At 42.7% G+C, this 14,894-nt stretch overlaps 1 protein-coding gene across 1 annotated transcript; it reads right to left on the reverse strand.

The window, feature by feature from the left end:
* Positions 1 to 1,427: 1,427 nt before the first annotated feature.
* Positions 1,428 to 14,701, reverse strand: LOC5518200 (ectodysplasin-A). Its single transcript, XM_048732422.1, has 5 exons — positions 14,689 to 14,701; positions 14,449 to 14,589; positions 12,748 to 12,773; positions 12,614 to 12,665; positions 1,428 to 3,643 (listed from the first exon to the last, which is right to left on the reverse strand). Exons 1-5 carry the CDS (start codon positions 14,699 to 14,701, stop codon positions 3,258 to 3,260), a joined length of 618 nt encoding a protein of 205 aa, XP_048588379.1. The 3' UTR covers positions 1,428 to 3,257.
* Positions 14,702 to 14,894: the final 193 nt, after the last annotated feature.

Below are 14,894 nucleotides of genomic sequence, written 5' to 3' on the forward strand. Positions count from 1 at the left end.
TGGACTTGTATTTATAGATTTTTATTAAACTAAATTTAGCCCACGCATCTTTTTGTTACAAAATGTTTCAGTTTTGATGATTACAGCTCATTTTAATTCCACTCTTTTTGCTTGATTTTATTATCCCAAAATAGCGAAATCGCGAAAATAAGGTGATCTGGTTTCTACGAAAATAGGAAAATCGCGAAATAAAGTGTCACGAATTATCGCCATCTCAAAATCGCGAAATTATGACGTCGCGAAACTTAAGTGTAATAAGGTATACACTGGATGTTACTAAAACGAGGAACGGGGAACAGGGAGCGGGAAACAGGGAACGAGTGATCAGCGGTTATCGACAAATGCAAGATGGCGTCCTTCTGGGCTGTCAAAAAAGCAACACCAAAACGTTTTCTTTCTATTCCGGGTAAGCATTTATACATGATAACAAAATATAATGAAATATAATATAATATAAAATAAAAAAAAATGTCGGTTCTGATGATTCTAACAGCCCACATTCCGGCACAAGACAATACGAAAGCAGACTCGAAACACTCGAAAACAAAAACGCAAGAAATAAGTCAATAGAAACAATACGAACACGCTTCGTTAAAAATTCTTAATAATTTTCTGTTGGTCAACGCATTAAACCATTTATTTGATAAAAAAAGTGCAAAATAAAAAATTATATTAGAAAACAGTATGTACTTATACTTACTTCAAGAAGCCAAAAATATATTAACAGAAATGGGTCAAGCATGTACTAAACAGAGCATACTTTCAAGTGTGTGGCTTACTGTTTAGGAATGAACCAGGTATAAATCGGATCCCTGTTCCCTGCCCCCCGCTCCCCGTTCCCCGTTTTAGTAACATCCGTATACACAGATTAGACCCGAATAACGTTGCGTGACAAGGTTGAATACAATTATAGCATAATAGACATGTTGTTAGCTCGGGCATCACGCTAACTCTACTCAATAAAGGCTGGTTTCCATGTGACCGCACACGGTCGCACATGGCCGCACACGACCCCACCGATCGCCTGCGTTCATATTTAATTATGCCTTACTGCCGAATCCGTTGTATCGCGACGCTGCATTTTCAAAACATCGATTTGTTTTTGTCTTTTGGGATTTTCTGTTCCGCCAGTCAAATTATTCTAAGCCAATCAGATTTTTGCCATCTCTCGCCGAGTGCAGTTGCCTGGCTTTATGTCGCGACACTGTCTGGTTTTCGTCAAAAGGATAGCCAGGGAAGTGCACAAAGCGAGATTCTGATTGGCTCAGAATGGTTTTACTGACGAAACAGAAAACCAAAACAAATCGTGTTTTGAAAACGCGGGTCGAGATACCACGGATTCGACAGTAAAACCCAAATATGTGGATGTGCTTCATGTTTTTCCTTGTTTCTTACCCTCAATAACCTGACAGGAATATCTTTAAGTATAATGTTGAAAAAATATTTTTCTTTTCTTTTTTTCTGTTACAAATAATGGTCCTATCGCCCTTGTATGATTGCCTTGTGAATGTGTAGTTCTAACTCGGTTGTCCTATCGCCCTTGTATGGTTGCGTTGTATGTATAGTTCTAACTCGGTTGTCCTATCGCCCTTGTTTGGTTGCCTTTTGAATGTGTAGTTCTAACTCGGTTGTCCTATCGCCCTTGTATGGTTTTGTTGTATGTATAGTTCTAACCCGGTTGTCCTATCGCCCTTGTATGGTTTTGTTGTATGTATAGTTATAACTCGGTTGTCCTATCGCCCTTGTTTGGTTGCCTTTTGAATGTGTAGTTCTAACTCGGTTGTCCTATCGCCCTTGTACGGTTGCCTTGTATGTATAGTTCTAACTCGGTTGTCCTATCGCCCTTGTATGATTGCCTTGTGAATGTGTAGTTCTAACTCGGTTGTCCTATCGCCCGTGTATGGTTGCCTTGTTTGTGTGTAGTTCTAACTCGGTTGTCCTATCGCCCTTGTATGGTTGCGTTGTATGTATAGTTCTAACTCGGTTGTCCTATCGCCCTTGTATTGTTGCCTATGTATAGTTCTAACTTGGTTGTCCTATCGCCCTTTTATAGTTGCCTTGTGTATGTTTAGTTCTAACTCGGTTGTCCTATCGCCCGTGTATGGTTGCGTTGTATGTATAGTTCTAACTCGGTTGTCCTATCGCCCTTGTTTGGTTGCCTTTTGAATGTATAGTTATAACTCGGTTGTCCTGTCGCCCTTGTATGGTTGCCTTGTATGCATAGTTCTAACTCGGTTGTCCTATCGCCCTTGTATGGTTTTGTTGTATGTATAGTTCTAACTCGGTTGTCCTATCGTCCTTGTATGATTGCCTTGTGAATGTGTAGTTCTAACTCGGTTGTCCTATCGCCCTTGTATGGTTGCGTTGTATGTATAGTTCTAACTCGGTTGTCCTATCGCCCTTGTATTGTTGCCTATGTATAGTTCTAACTTGGTTGTCCTATCGCCCTTGTATAGTTGCCTTGTGTATGTTTAGTTCTAACTCGGTTGTCCTATCGCCCGTGTATGGTTGCCTTGTATGTATAGTTCTAACTCGGTTGTCCTATCGCCCTTGTACGGTTGCTTTGTATGTATAGTTCTATCTCGGTTGTCCTATCGCCCTTGTATGGTTGCCTTGTATGTGTAGCTCTAACTCGGTTGTCCTATTGCCCGTGTATGGTTGCCTTGTATGTGCATAGTTCTAACTCGGTTGTCCTACCGCCCTTGTATGGTTGCCTTGTATGTGTAGTTCTAACTCGGTTGTCCTATCGCCCTTGTATGGTTGCCTTGTATGTGTGTAGCTCTAACTCGGTTTTCCTATCGCCCGTGTATGGTTGCGTTGTATGTATAGTTCTAACTCGGTTGTCCTATCGCCCTTGTATGATTGCCTTGTGAATGTGTAGTTCTAACTCGGTTGTCCTATCGCCCTTGTATGATTGCCTTGTATGTGTGTAGTTCTAACTCGGTTGTCCTATCGCCATTGTATGGTTGCGTTGTATGTATAGTTCGCCCTTGTATGGTTGGCTTGTGTATGTGTAGCTCTAACTCGGTTGTCCTATCGCCATTGTATGGTTGCGTTGTATGTATAGTTCGCCCTTGTATGGTTGGCTTGTGTATGTGTAGCTCTAACTCGGTTGTCCTATCGCCATTGTATGGTTGCGTTGTATGTGTAGTTCTAACTCGGTTGTCCTATCGCCCGTGTATGGTTGGCTTGTGTATGTGTAGCTCTAACTCGGTTGTCCTATCGCCCTTGTATGGTTGGCTTGTGTATGTGTAGCTCTAACTCGGTTGTCCTATCGCCTTTGCAGGGTTGCCATGCACGAGGAAGGCGCCGAAGTAGCTCATACTTGAGTTCATCTTGAGCTTGGTTGGGGCTCTACGGGTGAGCCGTACCGATAAAAGGTCCCCCGCTTGAAGCTTGAGTACGCCACCGCTGAACATGCTGTTGTACTTTACTTCAGGGCTGTGAAGGCTGCCTCCGAGGACTTGATAACGGTTCACGAACACGCCATATGACACACGGTAAGCCTTATCATCATAGTACATGACCTGGCTGTACACGAAGTAATACCCTGCTATGGCTATTTGAATCTCGTGTGTGCGCCTGCGGTACTGAATGCTGCCGATGCGATGGTCTAGGCGCCAGGCCCCCACTCGGAGTCTCCCTAAGAAACATCGTTGAACATAAATCGAGAGCTTTGGGATCGTAAGGTATTTGTGATTGGTCTATGTTGGCGAATGCGCGTTGGCAGCATCCGGTACCCTAGGCTTATTGTGTGAGGCTAGACGGGATCCCTGTGGAACCTTCGGATTCCTGTCTGCAAAGCGTACGTCTGAATCACTTTATTATGAATAGCGTGTTATTTACAAAAGTTCAAATGATTAGGTTAATAGAAAGTCCTCGTTGTAGTAATGGTCGACTCTAAGTCGACGCTTTAAGCTTATAGCATTGTGAGTCGTCAAAGGTGACGGTTTTACGGCAGATATGTAAACTGGATCACCATGGGCATTAGGAACGCACCACGTGATACGCAACCTTCGCACGTTTTTATTTCTAAACAGCCAGTGGCGGATCCAGAAGTTTCAAAAAAGGGGGGCCGAAGCAAGGGTCTCAAGAAAGGGAGGCAGGATTGATTGTTCTTCCGTGGAATTCCTTATGTTTCTTGATATTTAAAAGCCAAATACCTGAACAAGGAGGGACCAAGGGCCGCTTAGCCCACCTCTAGATCCGCCCCTGACCGCACCCGGACTTAGCATGAGGGTGAAGCTTTAAACTTTTTGAAGCTGAAATCTATTGTAAAGAACGATTCTAATCATATAAAAGACCTTCAGAAAGAACATTCTTTCTTGGTCATCACGAGTGAGAAGTCTATACCGTGCCTTTAACAGGCCCGTAGCCAGGAATTGGACTCGGTCGAACCCACCCTGTCGAGTCGATGGTCCGCTCAAATGAAAGACAAATGATCCATAGACGATACCTCCCGCTCAAAACCATGGTTACGGGCCTGCTATAACACACGATCGAGACCAAGTGAATCGAGAGCCTATGTCACCCGCCATTTTCGCCGGCTATGATTTGTGGAAACCTTTTGCGGTATGTTCGACTGAATTTGGTAAATGAAGCGTACAATGCTATTTTTAGGTGGTGATTTCTTCAATAGTTTGTCTTCTAAAAGGGCCCTATAAGGAGACTTCTACATCGCTATCATGAACTACGAAGAATTCTACATCTCTATCAGTGAATTAAGAAGACTTGTACATCTCTATCAGTGAATTTAGAAGACTTTTACCCCTCTATCAGTGAACTAAGAAGACTTCTATCCCTCTATCAGTGAACTAAGAAGACTTTTACCCCTCTATCAGTGAACTAAGAAGACTTTTACCCCTCTATCAGTGAACTAAGAAGACTTCTATCCCTCTATCAGTGAACTAAGAAGACTTCTACCCCGCTATCAGTGAACTAAGAAGACTTCTATCCCTCTATCAGTGAACTAAGAAGACTTCTACCCCTCTATCAGTGAACTAAGAAGACTTCTACCCCGCTATCAGTGAACTAAGAAGACTTCTACCCCTCTATCAGTGAACTAAGAAGACTTTTACCCCTCTATCAGTGAACTAAGAAGACTTTTACCCCTCTATCAGTGAACTAAGAAGACTTCTATCCCTCTATCAGTGAACTAAGAAGACTTCTACCCCGCTACCAGTGAACTAAGAAGACTTCTATCCCTCTATCAGTGAACTAAGAAGACTTCTACCCCTCTATCAGTGAACTAAGAAGACTTCTACCCCTCTATCAGTGAACTAAGAAGACTTCTACCCCTCTATCAGTGAACTAAGAAGACTTTTACCCCGCTATCAGTGAACTAAGAAGACTTCTATCCCTCTATCAGTGAACTAAGAAGACTTCTATCCCTCTATCAGTGAACTAAGAAGACTTCTACCCCTCTATCAGTGAACTAAGAAGACTTCTATCCCTCTATCAGTGAACTAAGAAGACTTCTACCCTGCTATCGGTGAACTAAGAAGACTTCTATCCCTCTATCAGTGAACTAAGAAGACTTCTACCCCGCTATCAGTGAACTAAAAGACTTCTACCCCGCTATCAGTGAACTAAGAAGACTTTTACCCCTCTATCAGTGAACTAAGAAGACTTTTACCCCTCTATCAGTGAACTAAGAAGACTTTTACCCCTCTATCAGTGAACTAAGAAGACTTCTACCCCTCTATCAGTGAACTAAGAAGACTTCTACATCTCTATCAGTGAATTAAGAAGACTTGTACATCTCTATCAGTGAATTTAGAAGACTTTTACCCCTCTATCAGTGAACTAAGAAGACTTTTACCCCTCTATCAGTGAACTAAGAAGACTTTTACCCCTCTATCAGTGAACTAAGAAGACTTCTATCCCTCTATCAGTGAACTAAGAAGACTTCTACCCCGCTACCAGTGAACTAAGAAGACTTCTATCCCTCTATCAGTGAACTAAGAAGACTTCTACCCCTCTATCAGTGAACTAAGAAGACTTCTACCCCTCTATCAGTGAACTAAGAAGACTTCTACCCCTCTATCAGTGAACTAAGAAGACTTCTACCCCTCTATCAGTGAACTAAGAAGACTTCTACCCCTCTATCAGTGGACTAAGAAGACTTCTATCCCTCTATCAGTGAACTAAGAAGACTTCTACCCCGCTATCAGTGAACTAAGAAGACTTCTACCCCTCTATCAGTGAACTAAGAAGACTTCTATCCCTCTATCAGTGAACTAAGAAGACTTCTATCCCTCTATCAGTGAACTAAGAAGACTTCTACCCCTCTATCAGTGAACTAAGAAGACTTCTATCCCTCTATCAGTGAACTAAGAAGACTTCTACCCCGCTATCAGTGAACTAAGAAGACTTCTACCCCTCTATCAGTGAACTAAGAAGACTTCTACCCCTCTATCAGTGGACTAAGAAGACTTTTACCCCGCTATCAGTGAACTAAGAAGACTTTTACCCCTCTATCAGTGAACTAAGAAGACTTCTATCCCTCTATCAGTGAACTAAGAAGACTTCTACCCCGCTACCAGTGAACTAAGAAGACTTCTATCCCTCTATCAGTGAACTAAGAAGACTTCTACCCCTCTATCAGTGAACTAAGAAGACTTCTACCCCTCTATCAGTGAACTAAGAAGACTTCTACCCCTCTATCAGTGAACTAAGAAGACTTCTACCCCTCTATCAGTGAACTAAGAAGACTTCTACCCCTCTATCAGTGGACTAAGAAGACTTCTATCCCTCTATCAGTGAACTAAGAAGACTTCTACCCCGCTATCAGTGAACTAAGAAGACTTCTACCCCTCTATCAGTGAACTAAGAAGACTTCTATCCCTCTATCAGTGAACTAAGAAGACTTCTATCCCTCTATCAGTGAACTAAGAAGACTTCTACCCCTCTATCAGTGAACTAAGAAGACTTCTATCCCTCTATCAGTGAACTAAGAAGACTTCTACCCCGCTATCAGTGAACTAAGAAGACTTCTACCCCTCTATCAGTGAACTAAGAAGACTTCTACCCCTCTATCAGTGGACTAAGAAGACTTTTACCCCGCTATCAGTGAACTAAGAAGACTTCTATCCCTCTATCAGTGAACTAAGAAGACTTCTATCCCTCTATCAGTGAACTAAGAAGACTTCTACCCCTCTATCAGTGAACTAAGAAGACTTCTATCCCTCTATCAGTGAACTAAGAAGACTTCTACCCTGCTATCAGTGAACTAAGAAGACTTTTACCCCTCTATCAGTGAACTAAGAAGACTTTTACCCCTCTATCAGTGGACTAAGAAGACTTTTACCCCTCTATCAGTGGACTAAGAAGACTTCTACCCCTCTATCGAGTGAACTAAGAAGACTTCTACCCCTCTATCAGTGGACTAAGAAGACTTTTACCCCTCTATCAGTGAACTAAGAAGACTTCTACCCCTCTATCAGTGGACTAAGAAGACTTTTACCCCTCTATCAGTGGACTAAGAAGACTTCTACCCCTCTATCGAGTGAACTAAGAAGACTTCTACCCCTCTATCAGTGGACTAAGAAGACTTCTACCCCTCTATCGAGTGAACTAAGAAGACTTCTACCCCTCTATCAGTGAACTAAGAAGACTTCTACCCCTCTATCAGTGAACTAAGAAGACTTCTATCCCTCTATCAGTGAACTAAGAAGACTTCTACCCCGCTATCAGTGAACTAAGAAGACTTCTACCCCTCTATCAGTGAACTAAGAAGACTTCTACCCCTCTATCAGTGGACTAAGAAGACTTTTACCCCGCTATCAGTGAACTAAGAAGACTTCTATCTCTCTATCAGTGAACTAAGAAGACTTCTATCCCTCTATCAGTGAACTAAGAAGACTTCTACCCCTCTATCAGTGAACTAAGAAGACTTCTATCCCTCTATCAGTGAACTAAGAAGACTTCTACCCTGCTATCAGTGAACTAAGAAGACTTTTACCCCGCTATCAGTGAACTAAGAAGACTTTTACCCCTCTATCAGTGGACTAAGAAGACTTTTACCCCTCTATCAGTGGACTAAGAAGACTTCTACCCCTCTATCAGTGAACTAAGAAGACTTCTACCCCTCTATCAGTGAACTAAGAAGACTTTTACCCCTCTATCAGTGAACTAAGAAGACTTTTACCCCTCTATCAGTGGACTAAGAAGACTTTTACCCCTCTATCAGTGGACTAAGAAGACTTCTATCCCTCTATCAGTGAACTAAGAAGACTTCTATCCCTCTATCAGTGAACTAAGAAGACTTTTACCCCTCTATCAGTGAACTAAGAAGACTTCTACCCCTCTATCAGTGAACTAAGAAGACTTCTATCCCTCTATCAGTGAACTAAGAAGACTTCTACCCTGCTATCAGTGAACTAAGAAGACTTTTACCCCGCTATCAGTGAACTAAGAAGACTTTTACCCCTCTATCAGTGGACTAAGAAGACTTTTACCCCTCTATCAGTGGACTAAGAAGACTTCTACCCCTCTATCAGTGAACTAAGAAGACTTCTACCCCTCTATCAGTGAACTAAGAAGACTTTTACCCCTCTATCAGTGAACTAAGAAGACTTTTACCCCTCTATCAGTGGACTAAGAAGACTTTTACCCCTCTATCAGTGGACTAAGAAGACTTCTATCCCTCTATCAGTGAACTAAGAAGACTTCTATCCCTCTATCAGTGAACTAAGAAGACTTTTACCCCTCTATCAGTGAACTAAGAAGACTTTTACCCCTCTATCAGTGAACTAAGAAGACTTTTACCCCTCTATCGAGTGAACTAAGAAGACTTCTACCCCTCTATCGAGTGGACTAAGAAGACTTCTACCCCTCTATCAGTGAACTAAGAAGACTTCTACCCCTCTATCAGTGAACTAAGAAGACTTTTACCCCTCTATCAGTGAACTAAGAAGACTTTTACCCCTCTATCAGTGGACTAAGAAGACTTTTACCCCTCTATCAGTGGACTAAGAAGACTTCTACCCCTCTATCGAGTGAACTAAGAAGACTTCTACCCCTCTATCAGTGGACTAAGAAGACTTTTATCCCTCTATCAGTGAACTAAGAAGACTTTTACCCCTCTATCAGTGGACTAAGAAGACTTTTACCCCTCTATCAGTGGACTAAGAAGACTTCTACCCCTCTATCGAGTGAACTAAGAAGACTTCTACCCCTCTATCAGTGGACTAAGAAGACTTTTACCCCTCTATCAGTGAACTAAGAAGACTTCTACCCCTCTATCAGTGGACTAAGAAGACTTCTATCCCTCTATCAATGAACTAAGAAGACTTCTATCCCTCTATCAGTGGACTAAGAAGACTTCTACCCCTCTATCAGTGAACTAAGAAGACTTCTACCCCTCTATCGAGTGAACTAAGAAGACTTCTACCCCTCTATCAGTGAACTAAGAAGACTCCTATCCCTCTAACAGTGAACTAAGAAGACTTCTACCCCTCTATCAGTGGACTAAGACTTCTACCCCGCTATCAGTGGACTAAGAAGACTTCTATCCGTCTATCAATGAACTAAGAAGACTTCTATCCCTCTATCAGTGGACTAAGAAGACTTCTATCCCTCTATCAGTGGACTAAGAAGACTTCTATCCCTCTATCAGTGAACTAAGAAGACTTCTAAATCTCTATCAGTGAACTAAGAAGACTTCTAAATCTCTATCAGTGAACTAAGAAGACTTCTACCCCTCTATCAGTAAACTAAGAAGACTTCTACCCCTCTATCAGTGAACTAAGAAGACTCCAAAAGAGCTCGTCGTATCACCCATCTGTTGTGAGGTGTTGGCGACTGCAGGTCTCACTTTAATCTGATCATCCACTTGAAGGTCATACAAAGCGCCACTGAACTTGGTATTATAATACTTCCAGCTCCCGCGGGAGGGGCTTATCATGCTTTTCAAGGCTGGCTTGTTGTTGATATAAACTATATGGCCGAGAAGGGACGACCGGTCGTCGGTATAGAAGAGCTGTGCATACACGAAGTACACACCTGGGTGATGGATGATTATTGAACCGGTTAGCCTGTGGTATCGAATGCTGCCCTGCTTATGCGCCGGTCGCCAGTTCACAAAGCTCTGAGATATGGCTGAATACAAAAGACGAGATGAGGGGGGACATGAAGGCAAGAGGAAGGCCCACGTTAAACAGAAATGTATAGCATAGATTTCAAATTTCTCTGTGAATCCTACTCGACTGATCTTTACATGCACCCCCCTTGACTGCCCTCTACAGGTTAAAGAAGCACTGCAAAAACCAAGCTCACGTCACTTGGGGTAGAATCTACGCTGTTTGGCTCGAGAATCCCGTGGTACTATGCTAGGTCTCGCATCCCTACTCTTCCATCCCCCTCCTTTTAAAGCCGCATTGTCACGAATTTTCTTCAGGTCAATTACGTAACAATCTTCGATGATGTTTAACGGAAAACGCGAAAAATATTGCAAAATTGTCAAAGCAGTGTGTCTATTGGAAGTTTTATTGAGGATGTGACTGATAATTTAGAGCGGATGGCCTGTTAAATAGCGCGGATTCTAATAGATTTTTTTGTCTCTTAACGGTTGAGGTTTCCGTGGGTCCTCCGGAAGTAAACCGGTGATAATGCGGCTTAAATCTACACAGGCGAATCCCTGGGACGGATAGTCGGGTTTCTTGAGTACACCACAAATCTTTCCATCCACGCATGCGCCTAGTCCCACGACACACCAAGTTACCATGGCAACACAAAGCAGCATCCGACACATTCGACCACCAAGTTTATATAATATGTTTCACACCTTTGTGTTAACAATACTAAGCTAGTGCTAAGGAGTTTCCAAAACAAGTCCTTGCTTCATTTTGTGCACTAAGCATTCCGGATGAGCGTACGTCGTTATAGAAACTTTATTGTAAAGTAAAAAAAAAAACTTTATTGTAAAGTAAAAAAGAAACTTTATTGTAAAGTAGCATATGGTGATTAGCCTGCGTGCCGACAGCAGAAACATTCTGTGAGGATTATTTCCCGATGCATATCAGGATAATAGTGATCCGTAAGTGATTGGAATGGTCCGCGAATGGAAGTTTCTTGAAAACGTCATACTCCTTAGGAGGGCGAAATGGCGCTGTTACCGAGGCCTGGTCACATGTGAGCAAGAGCTACTCAAAGGTCAAAACAAAGCCTCTCTGTGTAAGGATGGAGCTCTGATCTCGATCCGACCCCTGCGATTCAGTTCAATACCTCAAGGTCCAACTTTAAACTCGCCGAATCTACAAAGCCTTTGTTGTACGAGGTATGCCCTTTGTGAAGCTTGTACTATGATCTCGATCCGACCCTTGCGGACCAGCTCAAGTAATCTCAAGTTCCAACTTTAAACGCGATTGATATACGTAGCCTCTGTTGCATGCAGTATCCCGTGTGTGAGGATGGAGCTCTGGTCTCGATCTGATCCCTCTAATCCAGTTCCAATCACCTCAAGGTCCAACTTTAAACGCGCCGAATCTAGAAAGCCTATGTTGCATGAGGTATGCCCTGTGTGAGGATGGAACTCTAATCTCGATCCGATCCCCCCGATCTAGTTTGAGTAATCCGCCGTGTTGCTTGGTTTGGTAGAGCGTGTATCCGCCGTGCTGGGGCGTGGAACTATGCCTAAGTACGCTTGCACTTTCCATGAGGGCCTCGCCATTCACGCACGTCATGTGACCGATAGTGGAGGCCCGGTCATGGTAGTAGAGCTGAGAGTACACAAAGTACATACCGGGAGCCGCGATCTCTATCATGCCGGTCAGCGGCCGGTATTGGATACTGCCCTGCTTGTGTTTCAGTCGCCATGCCTTTATGTTCTGGGACGCTGCTACACACAGGGAAACCAAACCATCAGGGGATCGCAACAAGACACAGGGAAACCAAACCATCAGGGGATCGCAACAAGACACAGGGAAACCAAACCATCAGGTGATCGCAGCAAGACACAGGGAGATCAAAACATCAGGATATCGCAGCAAGACACTGGGAAACCAAACCATCAGGGGACCGCAACAAGACAAAGAGAAACCAAACCGTCAGGGGGTCGCAGCTAGACACAGGGAAACCAAACCATCAGGGGACCGCAACAAGACACAGGGAAACCAAACCATCAGGTAATCGCAGCAAGACACAGGGAGACCAAAACATCAGGATATCGCAGCAAGACACAGGAAAACCAAACTAGTAGGGGATCGTCAAGAGACACAGGGATACGCAAACTATCAGGGTACCGCTGACACAGGGAAACCAAACCAGTAAAATATCGGCACAAGACACAGGGAGACCAAACCATTAGAGGGTCTCAAGACATAGGGAGACCAAACAATCAAGGGATTGCCACGAGACACAGGAAAACCAAACTCTCAGGGGATAGCAAAGGAAAACAGAGCCTACCACAGCACTCAAGGGGGGAGGGGGATAATCCTTAGGGGGGAGGGGGATAGTCGTTAGTGGGGAGGGTGATAGTCACACAGGCCTGTGCAACGAGACTGATTTACGTCTACCTCTACTCTAGCGTGTCTTTCTTGGGATAATCACAAGATGCCTAACAGCACTCACGTGGAGTAACATAATTCCGTATACAGTCAGCCAAGGTACTTACACGGTTGAATGACAGCCTGATTATCCCCCACCAAGTGTATGCTCTCTGCATCCTAAGCAAAGAAAAATCGCTTAATGCTGCGAACTGTCTTTATCCCCTCATCGCCTCCCCACTGTCTCGTGGCTGCTACTTACCACACGTCCGGGGGGTCCTTGTGCACCTGATAAAGAAAGATAAAGTGTAAAACTAACCTGCACAGTGCGTGACACAGTGCGTGACAGTTGTGTGACACGTGTGACACAGTGCGTGACAGTGTTTGACCCAGAGTGACGCAGTGTGTGACACAATGTGCGATTTAGTTCATTGTGTGACGCATTGCTTGCAAAAGGTGGACCACCTTATTATGTAAGAAAGTCAACTAAATTTGCTAGGCTCTACACCTTTTGCTTTTCATTACCGAGAAATAACCATTCATTTTAGCCAAAATTACAAACATTTACGCCGATGTACTGTCATTTAAGCGAAAGTAAAATCATTCGAACTAAAAGAAAATACATTAACGAACTTTACATAGTTGAGTGCACACAATTGCATTTTTTTCACATTAATTTACACTATTCGACAACCAGGAATAAAAAATCTATTTTCATTTGCTCAATGATACATAACAATAACACTTAAAACAAAATATCAATAATAAAAGACCTCGCAATCAATACAGTGAACGAAATATTCATTAACATTTTTATTACAGCAAGTGCAAACAATAGTACTTTGTGAAAGTCATTTGCGTGCTTCTTACAAACGTTAGCGCCTCCGTACAAACAATAAGCCCTTTATGACAAACAATATCCTAAAATAATTATTCAATTACTTCTCGTTTATTTGCGTCCTAATAATGCACATACATGCAAAATAAATGATACTAGTACCATTTATTTTGCATGTATTTGTATTATAAGGGCACAAATAAACGAGAAGTAATTGAATAATTATTTTAGGATATTGTTTGTCATAAAGGGCTTATTGTTTGAACGGAGGCGCTAACGTTTGTAAGAAGCACGCAAATGACTTTCACAAAATACTATTGTTTGTATTTGCTGTAATAAAAATGTTAATGAATATTTCGTTTACTGTATTGATTGCGAGTTCTCGTATTATTGATATTTTGTTTGTGCTATTGTTACGTATCAACGCGCAAATGAAAATTGATTTTTTTTTTCTGGTTGCCTAATGTTGTAAATGGATGTCAAGAAAATGCAATTGTGTGCACTCAATTATGTAAAGTTCGTTAATGTTTTTCCTCTTAGTTCAAATGATTTTACGTTCGCTTAAATGACAGTACATCGGCGTAAATGTTTGTAATTTTGGCTAATAGGACTGCGTATTTTTCGGTAATGAAAAGCAAAAGGTGTATTTCCAGTCGGTGTCAGTCGTTGCACTCATACCATCCTCGACGCAGCGATTCAAGACGAAGGGATCGGAATGTCACACTACTGTGGTTTTTCAACTCGCGACGCAGTATTAGTTGGGTTTCAAGTTCGAAGCGTCGCGAGTTGTAGAAAGTGTAGATGCGATAAACTGCCGCTCGCAAAGTTGCGAGACAAAAGCAAACACACAAAAAGACACCTTTTTATTTTAACACGTAGTCAGCTTTCTAAATTTCAAAAACATTCTTGACAAAATCTTGCAAGCGTGAAAGGTAACCAGGCAAATCAGATTATTTTATAACATCCTTGCGTTTTGAGCTGTAAAAATGATGCGTTATTCTCATGGGAAAGTTAGGCCAGATATAAAATTTAAAAAGTTGCATGCGGCACAATGTCTGGAGGCGGGCGGCGACCAGAAATGTCAATTTTTGTTTAAGTGACCTTATCTACAGCATCTTTACTAACCGCTCTCTCCCTTTGCTCCAGGTGTCCCTGGCTCGCCTTTAGGGCCCTGATCCCCCTGGGGCCCCTTCTCTCCTTGAAGTCCTCTGGTTCCGTTTGGTCCTTGAGGTCCTGTTACAAAAAAGGTAAAACTATTTACTTCCGCTTAAGCGCATCTAGGAAATAACAGCATGGCAAATTATTAACAGGCACTTAACGTTTGAAAAGAAACATCAATGGAGTGATTAGTCGACGGAAACGAACGCATATTTGTCATAGTGCTAACGCTAGCCAGGAGGCAGGGGGAAGTTGAAGCTAGCCAAGGCTTACTTAAAAAGGGAGGGGTGTCACTAGTCAGGGCTTACTTAGGGAGGGAGGGGTGTTACTAGCCAAGGATTACTTAGGGAGGGAGGGGTGTCACTAGTCAGGGCTTACTTAGGAAGGGAGGGGTGTCACTAGTCGGGGCTTAC

This window comes from Nematostella vectensis, chromosome 9 (assembly GCF_932526225.1).
Source record: "Nematostella vectensis chromosome 9, jaNemVect1.1, whole genome shotgun sequence".
In the NCBI taxonomy this organism is placed as follows: domain Eukaryota; kingdom Metazoa; phylum Cnidaria; class Anthozoa; order Actiniaria; family Edwardsiidae; genus Nematostella; species Nematostella vectensis.